Genomic DNA, 23,088 nt, shown 5'->3' on the forward strand with positions numbered 1-23,088 from the left:
CTCCTAGAATGTAAATTCCTGTGGGAACAGGGCCCTTCATTCCTCTTGTATCTGTATGTCAATTGCTTGTCATTTTGTACTTGTCGTTATCTGTAAAATATTTACATTGTACAGCGCTGCAGAATCTGTTGGCACTTTATAAATAAAGCAATAATAATAAAATAATAAATGTCCTTCTGGCAGTTGCGCAGCCACATCTCTACCTTAGGAGGGTCATGGAACTGGGTTCAGTGTCTCAACTAGACCACTCCCCTATTTTTCATAGGATGAGGGTGCCACCGAATCTAGCTGACTTGGGCATACATTGGGAAGCATTACTTATTTGGGCACAAGGATCCCCAAGAAAATAGAGCTGCTATCTTCAAAATTATAACCACAGAATCAGCTTGACAAGGCTATATAGCTCTAGGGCAGATCTGAACCTTAATGTCCCAATACAATCTGGCTGTGTTATCATGATATGCCATATATTGAGGTTCCCCCAGGAGTTGGGGGGGGGCACCTACAGGAGCCAAGTCATCGTTTAGGGTGTCTGTCAGTCCCAACTGAAATTAATCAAGTAATGCAGCCTCTTTGAAGGCTGTCTCATGGGCAGACTGGTAGAATCGTGTTTTGTACTCCTCCACTGGTCTCTTGTCTAGTCAAACGTGGCATATAACTGATTGGGCAGTGTATGTGGATCAACATACAAAGCTCCCATGGCTTGTTGGAATTAAGCCCACAAATCCAAAATAGGGCTAATGATGCAAAGCAGATAGTGACCATTGCTGCGGATCACCTGCGAGAAGGGTGATAATGGTGTGAACCTTCACATATTCAGAAGAATAGGTCCAGGGTTGCAGAGAAAACATCACTTTGTATGTGGTAACAAAGGTGTGATATTGTGAATGATCACTTGAGACAGCTGAGGCTTGACACCTGACTCCTGAGGGTGCAGGCGTCACCTGACAACCAAGGGAGGACAGCTAATGCAGGAAGTCTGACACAGGATGGACGAGGGAAGATGGGTGTCCTAAAATGGACAATGTACTATCCTTCTAAGATACTCTAACCACCCTGAAAAACACTAGTTGCAGAAGTAGTATGTATATCATGGAAGGAAGCAACTTGAAAATACGTTGTTTAATTTTTAATTGAGATGCTTGTGCTCCTGGTGGGATATCTTAAAAATGTTGGTCTGTTTGCAGGATTTGAGAGCTGTTTTGCACTACTGTGGCCTGATCAACTGAAATTAACAACATTCATTTTGGTACTAATATCTCATAGTATTCGCCACTGTACGTTATATTCTTAGTTTTCACTGATATTGGACCAAAGTAACATCTACTTACAAAAAATGTATTTAAATAAAAAATGTGAAAAATATGAAGTAATACATATTGTGTGGTATAAATACCAAAGTGGACTTAATTTAATGTTCATAATTGATCATACATTAATATATGGCTTACTTTAAGAATTTAACTAGTCCCACTATAAATCATTCCTTTATTTCCAAATGTAAAAGTGCAAATTATAATTAGTAAGGATCAAAACAGCAGTTGCATATATCATACACAACTACTACTTTGTAGTGTTATATATAAGATTGAGAAACTCAGTTTAATTTTTTTATTTCTGAAAATAAAACTTCAGATATTTAAAACAAGGTCTGGATTTTCAAGTAGTTGTAACTTGTCCACCTCGAGCAGACTTATTCTCTTGTACATTATGCTTCTGGTCAATAGATTTACAGTGTTCAGATTGTGTAAAAATGTTGTCTTTACTTGTATCTTTTTCGCTGGAGGTCTGAATATTTTCTTCATGATTTAGGTTTTTTTCTCTTGAGGTGCTAGTAACTGCCTTTGTGGCTCAGCCTCTTGATGTTGCAACATTCGCTCCACCTCAATCTCCAATTCCAGTTGTTCCTCATCAGTTTCAACTTCTAGCTGCTGCATAAGTTCCTCTAACTTCTTAGCTTTCCGAATTTCATTCTCCTGTATGATGGTACATAGATGTTCTGTCAACTGTTCCTTAATCTCTGTCTTCTTGTGTAGATCTAGCTTGGCTGATATGTACTCAGACTCCGCTTTATCAAACCGTTTCCTGGAGACACAAATAGAAAATGCTTCTTAGCATTATTTGCTTCCTATGGATTTTTTTTAAAATGAAAATGTTAAAAAAATTAAACAGAATAAAAATGAACTACTTTCTGTCAGTAGAACAACCTCTTATCATTGTGGACTGCACCCCATCAAGAATTCAGTAACAAAAAAGACATTAGAGGTGGGATAAAAGAAGGTGGAGGCAGGGGAGGGCTGGCAGCCTAAGGCCTGGGGGGCAAGTTAAGTGAAGTGGCCCGTTGTGCCACGAATCAGCCCACCATACATGCCCATCTTTTCCTGAACGCATATTCATTATAAAAATACAAACGTGATTCCAATGTGGTTCAACATAAGTAAATTTAATAGCAACAAAGGATGGTAAAAAAGAAAAAAAACCAAAAAAAACCTAATGTCCCCCTGATGCTCAGCCAGTTAAATGCCCCCCATGATACTGGCTGAGGATTATGGGAAGTATAGTACACAGCAGCAGGAAAATTGAAAAGGCTAATATGAGTACCCTACCAGGATCATACCTTAAAGTGGGCTGATTGGGGACAGAACTGACACTGAAGGGCTGAAGGGGGACAGAGGTGACACTGGGAGGGTCTGATTGGGGACAGAGATGACACTGGGAGGGACTGATTGGGAACAGAGGTGACACTGGGGAGCTGAATGGGGACAGCAATGACATGGGGGTCGAAAGGAGACAGAGGTGACACTGGGAGGGGCTGATTGGGGACAGAGGAGAGACTGGGGAGCTGAATGGGGACAGCAATGACATGGGGACACACTTACATACATACACACATACCAACAAAAAAGTATGGGGCGCAGATACATATAAGGGAAAAAACTAAAGTAACATACATAGTTCATAAGGTTGAAAAAAGACCAAAGTCCATCAAGTTCAACCTATATACATATTGTGTCCCTACTGTGTTGATCCAGAGGAAGGCAAAAAAACCCTTATGAAGCAGATGCCAATTGCCCTATACCAGGGGGGAAATTCCTTCCCGACTCCAAATATGGCAATCAGAATAAATCCCTGGATCAACGTTCTGTCCCTATTAATCTAATATCCATAACTTGTAATATTATTGCTTTCAAGAAACACGTCCAGGCTCCTTTTGAACTCTTTTATTGAGTTTACCATTACCACTTCCTCTGGCAGAGAGTTCCATAATCTCACCGCTCTTACTGTAAAGAACCCCCGTCTGTGCTGGTATAGAAACCTTCTTTCCTCCAACCGTAGAGGATGTCCCCTTGTTATAGATACAGTCCTGGGTATAAATAGGTCCTGGGAGTGATCTCTGTACTGTCCCCTTATATATTTATACATAGTTATTAAATCCCCCCTAAGCCGTCTTTTTTCCAAACTAAATAACCCTAATTCTGATAATCTTTCTGGGTACTGTAGTCCTCCCATTCCCCTTATTACTCTGGTTGCCCGTCTTTGAACCCTCTCCAGCTCCACGATATCTTTCTTGTACACTGGTGCCCAGTACTGTACACAGTATTCCATGTGTGGTCTGACTAGTGACTTGTACAGTGGTAGAATTATTTCCTTGTCGTGGGCATCTATGCCCCTTTTGATGCACCCCATGATTTTATTTGCCTTAGCAGCAGCTGCCTGACACTGGTCGCTACAGGTAAATTTACTGTTAACTAAAACTCCTTTTCCATGTCAGTCGTCCCCAGTGTTTTCCCATTTAATACATATTCCCAGCCTGGATTTTTCTTCCCCATGTGCATAACCTTACATTTATCCGTGTTGAACCTCATCTGCCACATCCCAGCCCAAGCCTCCAACCTATGCAGATCCATTTGTAATCGTGCACTGTCCTCTATTGTGTTAACCACGTTACAGAGCTTAGTATCGTCTGCAAAGATTGATACTTTACTATACAATCCCTCTACAAGGTCATTAATAAATATATTAAAAAGAATAGGACCCAAACTGACCCCTGTGGTACCCCACTAGCAACAGTAACCCACTCAGAGTATGTACCATTAATAACCACCCTCTGTTTCCTATCACTGAGCCAGTTACTTACCCACATACACACATTCTCCCCCAGCCCAAGCATTCTCATTTTATGTACCAGCCTTTTATGTGGCACCGTATCAAATGCTTTGGAAAAATCAAGATATACGACATCCAGCGATTCACCCCGATCCAGTCTTGAGCTCACCTCCTCATAAAAGCTGAAATGCTGAAAAAGTAAAATGTGATAAAATATAATATATCTTTAATAATCAATATGTGAATATAAAAAACAAACTAAAAAAGTGCAATATTTGGGTAAAGAGTCAATTTGACCAGCAACATGCACTCACATTTAGTCCATGCACCCAAAGTGCATAATGCGTGTGTATGGAAAAAAATCCAACTGGAAGGATTTATTCGAACTGTGTCTATATTCCACAATCGGTGTTTTTTTCCCCATACACACGCATTATGCACTTTGGGTGCATGGACTAAATGTGAGTGCATGTTGCTGGTCAAATTGACTCTTTACCCAAATATTGCACTTTCTTAGTTTGTTTTTTATATCCACATATTGATTATTAAAGATATATTATATTTTATCACATTTTACTTTAGTTGTTTTTTTCCCTTATATGTATCTGCGCCCCATACTTTTTTTGTTGGTTTGTATTTTTACACTTTGAGGAAGAGTGTTTCTTTTGGGCAGCTGCGGTCCTATTTGGGAAACAATATTTGTTTTTACTTTTATTATTTATTCACTTCAACACAAAACACGTGATTTTAGGTTTTTCACGTTTCTCTATACATACACACATACCTATTTTTTTGTTTTTAACGAATACAAAAAAAATATTATATAGCTTGTACAAAAATAAATTGGTTTACTAACCAACGGCCGCTGGGTGCTGATGCCGCCGGCCGGAGCTACTTTAATACTTCTTTAAAAAAAATTTAATACGGCAAGCCGGATCGTCTATTAAATGAAAAAAAAAAAATAGTATTAAAGTAGCTCCGGCAGGCGGCATCAGCAGCCAGCGGCCGTTTAGATCAGTTTTCCAGCAGTCTGATGGCCGCATAGTGATGGGAGCAGCGTGAGGGGTGAAAGGTGAGTGCGAGGGGGCGGAGCTTTCACCCCTCACGCTGCTCCCATCACTATGCGGCCATCAGACAGCTGGAAAACTGATCTAAACGGCCGCTGAGTGCTGATGCCACCGGCCGGAGCTACTTTAATCCTTTTATTTATTTAATATGCCGGATCGGCTTGCCATATTAAAAATAAAGTATTAAAGTAGCGCCGGCCGGCGGCATCAGCACCCGTTTAGATTAGATTTCCAACAATCTGATGGCAGCATAGCGATGGGAGGAGCGTGAGGGGTGAAAGGTCCGTGCGAGGGGGCGGAGCTTTCACCCCTCACGCTGCTCCCATCACTTGGCGGCCTTCGCATACGGCCGCTGGGGCTGATGCCGCCGGCCGGCGCTACTTTAATACTTTATTTTTAATATGGCAAGCCGATCCGGCATATTAAATAAATAAAAAAAGGATTAAAGTAGCTCCGGCCGGTGGCATCAGCACTCAGCGGCCGTTTAGATTAGATTTTAGGCGGCCTGGGGGGCAATTGCCCCCCTGCCCCTGGGTGGAGGGTTGTGCAGCACAGAAAGGAGGTTGGTAAAAAAAGAGGAAGGTAGAAGGCTGTGGCAAAAGTGATACATGGGGGTTAATTCTTGTGTGATTTTTTGATTGAGGGCGCATGTCATAGCACAATGCTCCCTGCATGCTGACCCAGTGATCTAACATTAAGCTTCACTGTGCTACTAATTTACAAGCAAAAATGGTTGGTTTTGATCTATATTTTACTTTACAGAGATGCTTCTCTCTACCCTACTTTAATATAGCCTGAAGCGATTTAGTGTAAATGTGGAAATTCAGCTGGAGCTAATGGAAAGTGATACAGATTGTCAGCTCCACTACAACACAGAGCAAAGAACTGAGTTGAAAAATACCAGGAAGAAGGAAAGTGGAGAGTGCCGCTAGTTTTCCCAACCATGTATCACGGCATTTCCAATCAACGATTAAAGAAAATCAAAATGCTGCCCTGCAGGATGGGGTCTACACATCACTTACAGACCTCCCTGTGCCATTCCCCCCATACACACACACTTACACATCCATGTTATCACACACATTCATTCATTCACTCATTCAGAAACATTAATTCACTCATTGATATACTGATTCATTCCCTCATTCACAGATACTCATTTGTTCCCTCTGAACTGCAGGTTTCCCGGTGCCGCAGACTTCCGAAGGGGCTGCTGCTTCCTTCTGTGTTCCGCCCAGGGGAAGCAGGAACGGAGCCATGTGACGTTATGTAAATTGACGTGACTCCACTGGGTTCCTGCTTTCCCTGGGCGGAACAAAAGATGTTTCTCACACATACTGCACAGGTGAGCAGCAGCAATTGCCCCCCGCCCAGCCCACACCACTTTTTTTTTTTTATTTTTTTTTACAGCATTTCAGCATTTTGCAATAATGCCATTTTCGGCCGATATTTCAGTGCATCCCTAGTACATATATATATTTTTTTATTTTGAAAGAATGCTTACTTAAGTATTTTTAAAATACTTTAATACAGTGAAGGAAAATATTTGTGCAAAACATAGCAATTAAACAGAGCATCCATAAAAGGTTTTAACAACATGTAAGGAGCTTACTTGGCGTGTGAAAACTCCACACATGCCTGATCAATCCGGTTACGTAAAATGCCAATGTCTGTTGAGACCAGGTCATCCAAGGCTTGCAACTGCTTCTGGATCCTCTTTAGTTTGATCGCTTCTGCCTGGGTTTTTTTGGACCTAGATACAAATTTCCATTATGGACACTGAAATGATTTACAGAAAAAGGAACATAAACCCTCTTAATGTTAAATCTACGGCTGCATGCAGTGGCATATAGGGAGATATATAAGGCATATCAGGGGGCACAGTAACATATAGAGGGGTATAAGGCATATCTGGGAGGTGAAGTGGCATATCAGGGGATATAAGGCATATCAGGGGATATAAGGCATATCAGGGGGACAGAGTGGGAAGCCTGGGGTCAGATGTGCATAACTGGAGGCAGGTTGGAAAATAAAAAGGAAATAAATACAAGAAATTCATTTTTTTTTTCTCAATCATAGTTTGTATTAAATTTGAAAAAAATAGTTAACTCATGTTAATGTTTATTAGTAAAACTTTTTTCTTATAGGGTAATCTTACTTTTTTTTTTCTAAATTAACATTTAAATTTAGAAGGAGTCGTCTTATAGTTAGGGTTGTCTTATAATGGAGCAAATATGGTAGATAACGGTGCTATATGAAAAAATTATGATAAAATCTGCCACTGCACAGACCCCAAATATACCAGAAGTGTTAACTGTAAAAATATTACTCTCACTCTCACTCCTCTCACTAGTGAAGGGAAACACCAACATACACACTCCCTCAGATCACACACCTAAGAACTCAGATTCTGGATACCACTAGGTCTGCTACACACTTGCTCACCACCATTTTCATCTCTGGCATTACTCCAGCTTACCTCTGTAGATATAGCATCTATAAATACAGATGCACAAAACATTTAAATGCACATAACAATTGTCAATTCTTTGCCTTTCAAACTACTGTCAAACATTTTGTTGAGTTGACAATGTATTATATTCACTTAAGTGAAGATTCTGTAGTTGATTTACTCTGATTTACCTCTCAGCAATGGCTTTTGCAAGAAGAGCTCTCTTTCGTTTATTCTTCTCTTCTATCAATCTTTGTTCCAGCTGAAGCTGACCCAGACCAGGTTTATGTTTCCTGTTGGGATAAAGTAGATTAAAGCATTGACCTATATTTCACAGCAGAAAAAGTATAAAATAAGTATCCTATTTCTGTGATAGGATATAATATTTAGTGGAAAACTATCAGTTTGACTTTCCAACAGATGTTGGTGGTAATGCTGTCTGATGCACCATATAATCAAATCACTGCTTGTTAAAGTGATGCAAAAACAGGAGGATACATCTGGGTGATCTCTGGGAGTTACTACAGCTCTCTTGGTGAACCTGTTACATCGGTGGCAGCAGCGGTATCCTCCTTGAAAACGTCCCAGTGAAGTACCAGCAGCAAGCTAAAGATGGTTCCAGCACTACAGGACGTGTTGGTGCGCAGCAGAGTCACAAGCTACCTGAATGCCTGGATGGAGGCTCTCAGAGTGGAACAGGGTGTCCATGGAATAGTCCTCTCATCCTCCAAGGAATGGTACGTGCTACAATTAGATTGGCGAATGCTGGATCCTGGAGCAGGCCTACCAAGAACTCTCCAGGGGAGGTGGATCCTGTGAGTATTGTGCCCCCCACCAGAAGCACAAACAGCCAGGCAGAGCGCAGCTGGGCTCTTCCTGCTCCCTTCCCTCACCCCAGATACTCTGCCCTATTCCCTGCGATATGGCCCAGAAACTGGCAGAGACCCCCCTGCATGTCCCTGCCAGATTCCCCAGCTGAACTGCTGGCATCGAGGCAGAGCACTGCTGGCCTCTGTCCACCCCTTCCCCTTGTTCCCAAGCCGGACAGCAGCAACCAAGGAGGGTCTGGTCGGACAGCCCCAGAGTTAGTGGTGGCCCTGGATTTTACAAATGCAGCTGAAGCGCTGGCCTCTGCCCACTCCCCTCTGTGACCCCAGCTCCATTGGCTTTACCACCGCAATGTTGCCCAGAGGTGGTGACTTCTATGGATCCTGTAACCCCAGCAGAAGTGTTGGCAATGGGAGAGAGGCAGATCAACATCTCTCCACAGCAGATGGAGTATACAGGAGGGGATGCATGTGGCTTCCCTCCCCTCACAGTGGATCATCCAAGCATTTGTACCATGCAGGTGGATTGGACTACGGTCGCCACCTGCAGTCCCCAGAGGTGCCGGGCAGCCAGCCCAGAACCCAATATGGAAGGGACCCCAGCCTCTCTGTCTTCTCTCCAGCGGCTGAGACGACTCCAGGGAGAAGGCACATTTGGCCCTTGTTCCCAGCGGCAGTTACGTTACTGGAGAGAAGCAGAGAGCTGGGTGAGTAATACTCTTGTTAAAAAATTGTTTTGGGGAGTACCAATCAGTGGCTGGAAGTGATGGTCCAGATCTACAGACTGACTTCGGAGTCAAACCATCTGTGGTCTAATCAGACTTCAGTCTCCCCCAGAAAAAAGGAGATATGTGACAGAACTGTCCATCACTGGGGCCCCTGGAGAGGACTGAAAGCAAGCCTGCTACCCACAGATTATGGACCCTGTCTCCCTGCCCTGGCAAGTGGGACTGTTGTCCTCGCCTGGGACCCGAACTCCCCAGTCTTTACGTGCACCCTAGTACTGGTTAGTGGCACAGGTGCCTCTTGCAAGCCCCCTGCATCCACAACTCTAGGAGCAACGGAGCTGTGCCTGAACTGGGGGACATACTAAAACGAATGACAAAATGGAATGCCCATAGACTATAATGGGGAGGAATGCCCATAGACTATAATGGGGAGGAATGCCCATAGACTATAATGGGGAGGAATGCCCATAGACTATAATGGGGAGGAATGCCCATAGACTATAATGGAAGGGAAAAGAATAATTGATTTTGAAATAAAAGCTTAAGAAATAGCATTTAGACCTTTGGCACACATACTCCCTTAGGACACACATGTGATCTAAAACTCAGATTACGTTGGATTATAGCTGTTTTCTATGGAATGACAGGTGAATGACAGTTTTGAGGGAATGCCCATAGGATATAATGGGAGAAAAAATAATATTGTTTTTTTTAGAGAAAACCATATGACATATCATATAGATCTTTGTCATGTATACTCCCCTAGTACAGGTATAGGTTCTAAACCTCATATTATGTGGGATTATAGCTGTATTCTATGGAATGACAGGTGAATGACAATATTGATGGAATGCCCATAGGATATAATGGGAGAAAAATCAAACCTGTTTTTCAGACAAAACCCTCTGAAATATCATATCGATCTTTGGCACATATACTCTCCTAGTACAGACACAGGATCTAAAACTCATATTAAGTGGGATTATAGCTGTTTTCTATGGAATGACAGGTGAATGACAGTATTGATGGAATGCCCATAGGATATAATGGGAGAAAAATCAAACCTGTTTTTCAGACAAAACCCTCTGAAATATCATATCGATCTTTGGCACATATACTCCCCTAGTACAGAGACAGGATCTAACGCTCAGATTATGTGGGATTATAGCTGTTTTCTATGGAATGACAGGTGAATGACAGTTTTGAGGGAATGCCCATAGGATATAATGGGAGAAAAAATAATATTGTTTTTTTAGAGAAAACCATATGACATATCATATAGATCTTTGGCACACATACTCCCCTAGTATAGTTATAGGTTCTAAACCTCATATTAAGTGGAATTATAGCTGTTTTCTATGGAATGACAGGTGAATGACAGTATTGATGGAATGCCCATAGGATATAATGGGAGAAAAATGTAACTTGTTTTTTAGAGAAAACCCTCTGACATATTATATAGATCTTTGTCATGTATACTCTCCTAGTGCAGTTATAGGTTCCAAACCTCATATTAAGTGGAATTATAGCTGTGTTCTATGGAATGACAGGTGAATGGCAGTATTGATGGAATGCCCATAGGATATAATGGGAGAAAAATCAAACCTGTTTTTCAGACAAAACCCTCTGAAATATCATATAGATCTTTGGCACATATACTCCCCTAGTACAGAGACAGGATCTAACACTCATATTATGTGGGATTATAGCTGTTTTCTATGGAATGACAGGTGAATGACGGTTTTGAGGGAATGCCCATAGGATATAATGGGAGAAAAAATAATATTCTTTTTTTAGAGAAAACCCTCTGACATATCATATAGATCTTTGGCACACATACTCCCCTAGTACAGTTATAGGTTCTAAACTTCATATTATGTGGGATTATAGCTGTTTTCTATGGAATGACAGGTGAATGACAGTATTGATGGAATGCCCATATGATATAATGGGAGAAAAATCAAACCTGTTTTTCAGACAAAACCCTCTGAAATATCATATAGATCTTTTGCACATATACTCCCCTACTACAGAGACAGGATCTAAAACTCATATTAAGTGGGATTATAGCTGTTTTCTATGGAATGACAGGTGAATGACAGTATTGATGGAATGCCCATAGGATATAATGGGAGAAAAAATAAACTTGTTTTTTAGAGAAAACCCTCTGACATATCATATAGATCTTTGTCATTTTGAACACTGGTGACACTTGTAATATGTTGGTCACCAGAATGAGGAATCTGCACACACACCAAAGGAACTCTGGTGCTTAACTGTGCCAGGAAGGGCCAGCTCCCCAGTAGATCAAAATAAATAAAGGCTCCAGGCACTCAAGGGTTCCAGCTCAGGCAGATTTATTAAAGGAAGACAGCAACAACGTTTCAACCTCACAATGAGGTCTTTATCAAGTTGATAAAACTGTTATTTTGTTGAATTGAGTCCTCACACAAGTATGCCATCCACTCTTCTCTGATAAAACATACGTTTGCCAGTTGGTAACAAGCAGCTGCAATAGACAATAATATGTCACAATTTTCTTTTGCTCTTTCTTTTTCCTTCATGGAATCTATGACTATCAAAAAGGTATTAAAAAGGCCAGTATAACTGAGCTGCAAAAGCAAATTCTGCATTTCTCACCACTAACTAAAGTAAACCATCTCATACTTACAGGCAATAGGAAGCAACTTCGAATAAAGTAAACATTGCCCTAGTAAATTAGATAAATGGTTTAAATGTTATAATGAGGCTTAAAGTGATATTTATTAACTAAAATAAACTGAGATAGTGGGTTCTATCCAATTATGTGAGAGAAATCAGTTATTGTTTTTTTTTACTTCCGTCTATGGTATTCAATGAGCTGAGATAGATTAATTTAAACCACTGAATAGAGCTGGATATTTCAATATGCTGATTTAGACATGTGTTAAACTAGGTTTATTTTGCTGTTAAAACATTTCCAAATTAGCCCAGCATAATACATAATTAAATTGGTAACATTAATTTAAGGCTATGATTAACCCGTTAATGACCAGGGGTTTTTTTGGGTTTTTTTTACAATCAGCATATTGAAATATCCAGCTCTATTCAGTGGTTTAAATTAATCTATCTCAGCTCATTGAATACCATAGACGGAAGTAAAAAAAAAACAATAACTGATTTCTCTCACATAATTGGATAGAACCCACTATCTCAGTTTATTTTAGTTAATAAATATCACTTTAAGCCTCATAACATTTAAACCATTTATCTAATTTACTAGGGCAATGTTTACTTTATTCGAAGTTGCTTCCTATTGCCTGTAAGTATGAGATGGTTTACTTTAGTTAGTGGTGAGAAATGCAGAATTTGCTTTTGCAGCTCAGTTATACTTGCCTTTTTAATACCTTTTTGATACCAGGGAGGTGATAGTCATAGATTCCATGAAGGAAAAAGAAAGAGCAAAAGAAAATTGTGACATATTATTGTCTATTGCAGCTGCTTGTTACCAACTGGCAAACGTATGTTTTATCAGAGAAGAGTGGATGGCATACTTGTGTGAGGACTCAATTCAACAAAACAACAGTTTTATCAACTTGATAAAGACCTCATTGTGAGGTTGAAACGTTGTTGCTGTCTTCCTTTAATAAATCTGCCTGAGCTGGAACCCTTGAGTGCCTGGAGCCTTTATTTATTTTGATCTACTGGGGAGCTGGCCCTTCCTGGCACAGTTAAGCACCAGAGTTCCTTTGGTGTGTGTGCAGATTCCTCATTCTGGTGACCAACATATTACAAGTGTCACCAGTGTTCAAAATGACAAAGATCTATATGATATGTCAGAGGGTTTTCTCTAAAAAACAAGTTTATTTTTTCTCCCATTATATCCTATGGGCATTCCCTCAAAACTGTCATTCACCTGTCATTCCATAGAAAACAGCTATAATCCCACATAATATGAGTTTTAGATCCTGTCTCTGTACTAGTGGAGTATATGTGCCAAAGATCTATATGATATTTCAGAGGGTTTTGTCTGAAAAACAGGTTTGATTTTTCTCCCATTATATCCTATGGGCATTCCATCAATACTGCCATTCACCTGTCATTCCATAGAACACAGCTATAATTCCACTTAATATGAGGTTTGGAACCTATAACTGTACTAGGGGAGTATACATGACAAAGATCTATATGATATGTCAGAGGGTTTTCTCTAAAAAACAAGTTTCATTTTTCTCCCATTATATCCTATGGGCATTCCCTCAAAACTGTCATTCACCTGTCATTCCATAGAAAACAGATATAATCCCACATAATATGAGTTTTAGATCATGTATCTGTACTAGGAGAGTATATGTGCAAAAGATCTATATGATATTTCAGAGGGTTTTGTCTGAAAAACAGGTTTGATTTTTCTCCCATTATATCCTATGGGCATTCCATCAATACTGTCATTCACCTGTCATTCCATAGAAAACAGCTATAATCCCACATAATATGAGTGTTAGATCCTGTCTCTGTACTAGGGGAGTATATGTGCCAAAGATCTATATGATATGTCAGAAGGTTTTGTCTGAAAAAAGAATATTATTTTTTCTCCCATTATATCCTATGGGCATTCCCTCAAAACCGTCATTCACCTGTCATTCCATAGAAAACAGCTATAATCCCACATAATATGAGTGTTAGATCCTGTCTCTGTACTAGGGGAGTATATGTGCCAAAGATCTATATGATATTTCAGAGGGTTTTGTCTGAAAAACAGGTTTGATTTTTCTCCCATTATATCCTATGGGCATTCCATCAATACTGTCATTCACCTGTCATTCCATAGAAAACAGCTATAATTCCACTTAATATGAGGTTTAGAACCTATAACTATACTAGGGGAGTATGTGTGCCAAAGATCTATATGATATGTCATATGGTTTTCTCTAAAAAAACAATATTATTTTTTCTCCCATTATATCCTATGGGCATTCCATCAATACTGTCATTCACCTGTCATTCCATAGAAAACAGCTATAATCCCACTTAATATGAGTTTTAGATCCTGTGTCTGTACTAGGAGAGTATATGTGCCAAAGATCGATATGATATTTCAGAGGGTTTTGTCTGAAAAACAGGTTTGATTTTTCTCCCATTATATCCTATGGGCATTCCATCAATATTGTCATTCACCTGTCATTCCATAGAATACAGCTATAATTCCACTTAATATGAGGTTTAGAACCTATACCTGTACTAGGGGAGTATACATGACAAAGATCTATGTGATATGTCATATGGTTTTCTCTAAAAAAACAATATTACTTTTTCTCCCATTATATCCTATGGGCATTCCCTCAAAACTGTCATTCACCTGTCATTCCATAGAAAACAGCTATAATCCAACGTAATCTGAGTTTTAGATCACATGTGTGTCCTAAGGGAGTATGTGTGCCAAAGGTCTAAATGCTATTTCTTAAGCTTTTATTTCAAAATCAATTATTCTTTTCCCTTCCATTATAGTCTATGGGCATTCCTCCCCATTATAGTCTATGGGCATTCCTCCCCATTAAAGTCTATGGGCATTCCTCCCCATTAAAGTCTATGGGCATTCCATTTTGTCATTCGTTTTAGTATGTCCCCTGAACTGGTTGCAGACCCGATTGGGTCTGGCCCCAGTTCAGTTTTCTTTTTAAAGGGGAGATATGTGACAGAATGACCTGTCATACAGGGCCCCGAGGTACTCAGAGATAGCTCCACCCTGGCTGCCAAACAAAGATAGCACAGGTAGGAACTCCATTGTTTAACTAATCCCATCAATAGGATTTCTGCCAGGGGAAAAAGGTGGTGGTGAATGCATGTATCTGTTAATTTATGTTAATGCAGTTCTGTGGATATATGAATGTGTGTTTTACAACAATAAACTGTTCATTCCTGCTGTACTCAATTCAAGGTAGTTATGTGTACCCAATAAGTACACACAGGGTTCCAAAGTGTGTATGCTGGCAGGTGCTGGAGGTTATTCCAGGGACAACAGGAGGATACATCTGGGTGATCTCTGGGAGTTACTACAGATACAAATTAAATGTTTTATTATATAAGATATGATATAAGATCAAGAGGGGGATCATTACAGACTTACATCCTGTAAATGACCAAAGAAAACATAAAACCCCCATCAAAATATAATGCATTGGACCTAGTGTATAATACAATTTTGATTTGAAAATGAAAACAGGTACCTGTAAGACTTGAGAAGCTGTACAAAAATCAATGCTAGGCAGAACCTAGACCAACCATACACAGTTACTGCACTGCTGAGGGGAAAAACAGGGCTTTAAAAAGTTGAAGCTTGCTGCAAAAACTGCTGATGTCATAATCCGGCATCTTAACCCCCCAGAACTTTTATGGCAGCTTTCTTCAGCGGAAGACTAAGGAAAGAGGAGGAAAGATCGATGTCCTAAAGCCTTGCAGGATGAACTCTGGGTGCCTGCCCAACCATGAGGCTCCAACAGACCTACGAGTTGACCAACCAGAGTGAGTAAAACAAAACATGTCGGAGCAGTTATGGGTATGGTGAGGGGGGGGGCCTATAATTAAACTTCTTTCTAGTTCCTGTTAGAGGTCTGCATTGGGATGCAGGTCCCGTGGGCGCGTGAGGTTTTTCGGTAGTTGCGGGCGGTCAGACAATGCACCTGTGGGTCCCGGTAATCCATCGAACTCCCGCAAGGCTACCTTCGCGTTGCTCCATCACAGCGTCTCTTCTCTTGTTCCACCCAGGAACCCAGCGGAGTCGCGTGATTTTACGTTTAGGTAAGGGGGTGAGCGGGATTGACCACATATGTGGCGGGAGCGGGCGGGATTGGACACCTATGTTTCAGGAGTCGAACACACACCTTGCGGGATTAAAAAAAAAAAAAAAAATCAGTCCCGCGCAGGGCTCTAGTTCCTGTCCTGCTCAATAGGTTTCAAGAAGAAACCCATCTGTATGCTGCCGATTGGAAGAATGTGAAATATTTTTTTTCTTTTCTTACAACACTCTTACATAAACTAATATGAAGTCCTATACACACACACACACACACACTGCAACATCAACATTTTAGACTTACTAACAATTCCAACTCCTTTTTCGTTATCTCCTCATTTTGTTCTGTTCCGAGTTCTTGGGAATCCCCGCTGGTACACAGATCTTGAGAACCAGCTTTTAGTTTATCTTGGCTTTCTCCAGTACTAGAGGGTACAGACTCGGTAGAAAGGGCCCCATCTTGCTTCACTAATATTTCATTTTGTGCTTGTAAGGCTTTCCTTCTTTGGATTTGCTGTCTACTTAAAGCTGCAGAAGGCTGTTTGCGCGGACGAGCAACAGAATGAGGTAGTTCTAAAAAATAAAATAATTAATAAAAGAAATCTGGACACTCAGCTGGTGCCAAGTGAAGGATAACAGTGCATGTATTAATATAGGGGCAGCAAATTATGTAGTGCTGTTATAACAAATATAGATGGTGGAGACAAAATAATTCACCCTCACTTAACCTGTCTTAGCTTTGTTAAATAATTTAATAAATACTGCTCTAGAGCTGCCATGTACTATCCCCTCTTGTCTCCGAGATTCACAGTTCTTTCAGCGCATACATGTTTCGTTATACTCCATGATAATCTCACAAAAAACAGTGCTGTAGTTGACTGGCTATGATTATCTGTGCATGTTTGGCAGTGGTATGCTGCAGCATCTTCAGTAGGAAATATATATATTAACCCCTTAACGTCCATTGCCGGGTCAGGCACGTCATGCAAAACGGTCACTTAACGACCTATGACGTGCCTGACACGTCATCAGACTTAAACAAGCTTAGAAAGTGATCAATGATCACTTTCTAAGCTTAAACGGTGTTGCTGTAATGCCTCGATGTCGAGGCATTCAGCAACACCGAGATCGGCATGATGGGCCATGTCTGGCCCCTCCCCGGGGCGTCAACAGCCGCCATACATTGTATGGCGGCGGACGCCCGTTTTAAAAGCGTTTAGGAGGCGATCAACGATCACCTCCTAAACTTCAATGGTGTCGCTGGAATGCCTCGATCAGGAGGCATCCAGCGACACCAAACACTTACCTCTTGATGGACTGTGACCGCTCCGGAGAGCGGTCACAGCCGCAGCTGCACGCAGTCTTCACCATCCGCAAGATGGCGGCGGCCCGGGAAAAAAAATAATAAAGTTGAAAAAGTTCGCTAGACGGTCTCCTGACCTTCTAGAGAACTCTGGCTCCACTTGCTGGTTGAATACAGGTACTGCATTCAACCATACAAGTCAATGGAGGCCAGCTTTCTAATCACTATGTGATTAGTAAAATATTTAAAAAAAAAAATAAAAAAATTAAAAAAAAAAAAAAAGAAAAAAAGAAAAAGCTTAAAAAAAACATGGTAACATTTAAAAATTATTATGCTTTAGAGGAACTATCCAGTTCCAGCAAAATGTAAAAAAAAAGTCCAAAAAGAGTAAAATAAATAAAATTAAAAAATAAAGTTTATTATTATGAGCAAGTGCTAAAATTAGCGCTGTATCTTCCCAAAAATCCTGACGTGGAAAAAATTTAAATAAAAGCATTTCAAATACCCAAGGGGTGTCTAATTTAAAAAAATGAATGGTTTGATGGGGTAAATTGGAGTGGCCGGGCTCAAAGATAGGGCATAGGCACAGACTGACCGAAATGGGGGGAAAAAAAAGCGCACTTCCAAAATGTGGCATTTTAACCTCAAACACCAGACAAACCCATACATGTGGGGTATGACTGAACTCGGGAGATGTTCCTGAACACATATTAGGGTGTTGTTTGATAGTGACGTATACCTGGAGCTATAAATTTATACCCAAAATACAATTTGTGTGAAAAAAAAATAAAAAAAAAAATACTACCACAAAGTGTGGCAAAGGCTGGTGGTAGAATCTGATGCATGGAAAGGGTTAAATACTACCATTTTAAGTACCTTGGGGTGTCTAGTTTTCAAAAATATATGGTTTTATGAGGTAAATTGTAGTGGCCAGGCTCAAAGATAGGGCATAGGCACAGACTAACCAAAATAGGGGGAAAAAAGCGCACTTCCCAAATGTGGCCTTTTAACCCCAAACAGCAGTCAAACCCATGCATGGGTGGTATCACTGTACTCGAGAGATGTTATTGAACACATATTAGGGTGTTGTTTGATAGTGACGTATACCTGGAGCTATAAATGTATACCCAAAGTACAATTTGTGTAAAAAAAAATACCAAAAAAATACTAACACAAAGTGTGGCAAAGGCTGGTGGTAGAATCTCATGCATGGAAAGGGTTAAAATACTAGCATTTGAAATACCTTGGGGTGTCTAGTTTTCAAAAATATATGATTTGATGGGGTAAATTGCATTGGCCGGCTTCAAAGATACCCGAAATGGCACATGGGGGGAAGAATTACCAGATTTGGAAAAAATGGTTTTGAAATAGCAAAACGCTACCTGTACTTAATGCTCCATAACGTGCAGAAAAAAGCAAAAAAACATAAAAACATTGGGTATTTCTAAACTCAGGACAAATAGTAGAATATATTTAGTAGGGTTTTTCATTAGCTTTTTTGGATGAGTAAAAGATTTTTGGGGTAAAAGTCAGAAAATGTGGGGGTTTTTTACATTTTTCATCATATTTTATTACTTTTTTTATGGGAAATTAGATAATATGATTAAAACAATGGTATCTGAAGAAAGCCCTTCTTGTCCTGAAAAAAACAACATATAATTTGTGTGGGTTCACTAAATGAGTGAAGAGAAAATTACATCTAAACACGAACACCGCAAAAGTATTAAAACAGCCTCGGTCCCAATGGTACAAAAGGTAAAACACAGCCTGGTCCTTAAGGGGTTAACCCCTTCAATCACAGGGGGGGGTTTGGTACATCAAAGCCTGGAGCAATTTTGCCATTTTTGCGCTATGTCGGTTCAGCGATTATTCTCTTTTCCTGTGAATAGTGTAGCCATGTAAACTATATATTGTTTTTTCAAGGAGCGATAGAGCTTTCTTTTGATACCATAGTTGGATGATTAGCTGAAAATTTAGAATCAGAAATGTAGTAAAAAGTAACGAAAATTAGAATAAAAAAAAAAAAATTTTTAAATTGTCCCTCTGAATCCTCACAAAATTAGGTAAAGTGATGGAAAATCCCCTCCAAGTTCATCAATTCAGGTGTCCTGATTTCAGAAATACCTAATTTATATAGATTTTCCATACTTTCCCAGCACCAGCACAAGGTGTACATTTTTTGTATAATTTTTATGCCTATGGCTTAACGGGTTTGGGGGTTGTGAACGGGGGCAGGAAGGTTATTCTGGCTAGATGTTATGCTAGGGCAGGGGTGTCCAAGTTTTTTCTGCAGTGGGCCACTTCATCAGAATTGTATACGTGCGCGGGCCGCACTCATTTTTCACTGTGACAAAAAATATGGCCTTTAATAAAATATGCAGATTAAAATAAAGTAAAATGACACAAAACCTTTACTCTTCCTCTCACTGATTTCTGGGCCTTGAAAGTTTTGCGACTACAAATTCAGGATTCCCTAGATTTATTCTAGGGATGAACTAAAATGAAAATTCTGGACCAAAACATTCAGGATTCACTTAGCCAAAACCGAAAATGACCCCCACCTTTAAAAATAATAATAAAAACTCACATGTTTAATAAAAGTAGGTAACACACAATTGGACAAAATTAGCAGTATGACTTGGCATGATAGGAGTGTGATTGCTAACAGCAATCACACTCCTATCATACCCAGGCAACTAGTAAATGCTGGTACCTAGGCATGATGGGACTGTGCTCGCTGTTAGCAATCACACTCCTATCATGCCAAGTCAGCCGATACACTGGTACAGGGTGGCTGTAAGTGATGTGCAGACCCCATACTGCTGGCAGCATCAATACACAAGGGGGGCAGCTAGCCAGGTTTCAGCATGTACTGGCTGACTTGGCATGATAGGAGTGTGATTGCTAACAGCAATCACAGTCCCATCATGCCTAGGTTCCAGCACTTACACATCCATGCTATCACACACACACACACACACACACACACTCATTTATTCATATAATCATTCATTCACAGATTCATTCCCTCAATCACACACTCATTCAAACACCCTCCCCACCCCCTTACCTGCACTGCAGCTCCTCGATGCCGCTCACAGACTTCAGCAGGGGGCGTGGCCTCCCTCTGCCTTCTCTGCTAAAGCACAGAGGAAGTAGGATGTCACGTGAACTCCGCTTCCTCTGTGCAGTCCAGAAGACCCTCCCACAAGTAAGTAGCAGGGCTTGAGGTGCGGCTCGCGTAAGATCGGTTGCCCTGGCTGCCGATCTTACGCGGGCCGCACCTCGAGGTCTCGCGGGCCGCATGTTGGACGCCCCTGTGCTAGGGCAATGGGATGTAAGGTTTTTTTTTAAGATTTTTTTTTTTTTTTACACAACAATGGTTAGCGATCCTCTTAGGGACCTCCTGAACATGCCAGTGATGTCACAATGACATCGCAGCTCACATTATTATTTTAATGATTTTTTTTTTATTAATTTTTTAAATGAATAAACTTTTTTTTCTGTTTCAGGATGGGAGGGGGGGGGGTGAGAGACAGTTTCACCCCCCCCGTGATCCCCCTGCACCGATCACACTGTGATCTCTATGCGATCGCAGCGCCTGTGCCTCATTGGAGGACATGTCCTCCGATGAACTTCCGGGTTACGTCAGCAGTGACAAAACCCGGAAGGGAATGCCCGATCACGCAGTTCGAAATGTAACAGCTTTCCGGCTTTCTGCTGTCAGTGGGGAGTCCAGGCTTTCAAACGACACCCTGATCTCCCGTGCAGCGGCAGGGATGCGTCCCTGACGCTGCACAAAGGGCTGGACGTCCCGGTACGTCCATAGGGGATTGAAGGGGTTAAATATATACAAGTATTTACCAAGTGTGCTTACCTGATCAATGTTTTATCCTGATGTCAACTATATTCTGTTTACTCGCCTTACAGAGGCAGACAGACCCCGCAGCAGATATACTGTCCTCCAGTAACATCAGCAGTGATACCCAATCGCGCAATCTTTAAGTAACAGAGTACAGACACTTGCTACAAGCGATTGTTGAACACAGACCCATCTCCTCCAAAAATATCCAGGTACCTCTGAGCACCTGTGGAGGAAGTCTCTCTTACCTGAAGACTCTACACACAAACGCATCAATATTACAAACTCATGCTCCCTTTCTATATATCGACCCTCCATCTCGCTAAACAAAGCTATTATATTTCATTATCTCCACCCTTTCCCATAACCCTAAATGTTTGTTTTCCACATTTAAAACCAGCACCTCCCTCGCCTTCCAACTTCTCTGTCCAAGAACTCGGCATCTAGTTTTAAAAAAATTGACACAATCAGGGTAAACATCCTTCCCCATGGTGTTAATCATATGGTACACTGCACCTCCTCCTCGCCACAAGCCACCCTCAACTACTTCAGTCCATTCACCTGTACTTAATTTTCTAAGACCTACCATCCTCCCGCCTCACCACCTTGACCCTGTACCCTCACGTCTCCTACCATCTCTTACTGGCGTCCTTACTCCGAACTTAACCAATACCTTAAATCTCTCTCCAGCCTCACTTAAACATGCCATCATCTCTCCCATCCTAAATAACCTTTCCATGATCCTACATCCCCCATCAACTACCGTCCAGTTTACCTCCTTCCCTTGGCATACCTTATAATAAGACTTTCTCTCCACAATCTGGTTTTCATCTACAGTATTCCATCTAAAACCGCACTAGGGCTGCAAATAACGATTATTTTCATAATCAATTAGTTGGCCGATTATTTTTTCGATTAATCGGATAAATTTAATAAAAACAGGATTTTAAAAACAAATAGCAAAATAGAAATGCATTTTTTGTTTTCTTTTCCCAACCTGCCCCCCCGTTATGCACAGTTGAGCCCAAGCTTGCCACACCGACTCCCAGATATGCCACTCCGACCTCCCCAGATACGCCTTACGCCTTATATACCATTCATGTCTTATACCCCCTGATATGCCTTATACCCCAGATCAGGGCTTGACACATTTTTTTTTTTTTTTTTTTTAAATACTTAAGTTTTCGCTTTTTTTTCCCCTCTCCCCTCAGACGTGACGATCCTCTCCTCGCCACGAGGAACTCTTCTGTGAGCCACTCACCAGCATGGTGTTTGCAAGCCGGCCGCCTAAAAAAATGAAAGCAGTCAGCGCGCACACGGCGGTCTTACAACCTCACCTCGCGGCCGCACCACATGAACACTGGTCTGCCAGCCCACCCGGTTCATGTGGTGTGGCCGCGAGGATCACACAGGCCGCACGTTGGACGCCCCTGACCTAGGCGCCAAGACAAATTTCTCAGTCGCCATGGCGACCTGGGATTTGTCGAGCCGTGGTATAAGGCATATCTAAGGACAAGTTTCTGAAAGACCAATCAAAAAGTAAACTCCTCCCCTCTTACCCATAAAAGCCGGCAAACTGGTAGAGTCCTCAGTAATAAGAAATACTACTCACTCCAACGTATAAGGGAGGGAACTATGTACTGCCACTATACTAGGAAAAAAAATTTACGGTAAGAAATTGTTTTTTCCTGCGTATAGTGGCAGTACGTATGGGATATAGAAAGATCCCTTACATGGGTGCAATAGAGGCATTGACCGCTTGAAGAACATGAAGGCCAAAGGCAGCTTCCGAAGCTGCAGAAAGGTCTAGCCTATGTCTAATATAAGTATTCCATTAGGGCTGCAACAACTAATCGATAAAATCGATAATAATCGATAATGAAAATCGTTGCCAACGAATTTCATTATCGATTAGTTGAATCGATTTTTAAATGAGGGTTTTTTCAGAGCAAACGCTCTGAAAAATACCC

At 40.9% G+C, this 23,088-nt stretch overlaps 1 protein-coding gene across 1 annotated transcript in view; it reads right to left on the reverse strand.

Annotated features, from left to right (window-relative positions):
• Positions 1-1,808: 1,808 nt before the first annotated feature.
• Positions 1,809-23,088, reverse strand: part of LOC149279329 (RAB6-interacting golgin-like) — a 77,916-nt gene continuing 56,636 nt past the window's right edge. Inside the window, exons 2-4 of the mRNA XM_089501299.1 lie at positions 7,818-7,919; positions 6,787-6,927; positions 1,809-2,085 (exon numbers count right to left, since the gene is read on the reverse strand). Of these exons, the coding sequence (XP_089357425.1) occupies positions 1,809-2,085; positions 6,787-6,927; positions 7,818-7,919 (520 nt within the window). The remainder of the gene's footprint in view (positions 2,086-6,786; positions 6,928-7,817; positions 7,920-23,088) is intronic.

Source organism: Sceloporus occidentalis, unplaced genomic scaffold (genome assembly GCF_023333645.1).
Source record: "Sceloporus occidentalis isolate IW3139 unplaced genomic scaffold, rSceOcc1.0.p SCAF_170, whole genome shotgun sequence".
Classification (NCBI taxonomy): domain Eukaryota; kingdom Metazoa; phylum Chordata; class Lepidosauria; order Squamata; family Phrynosomatidae; genus Sceloporus; species Sceloporus occidentalis.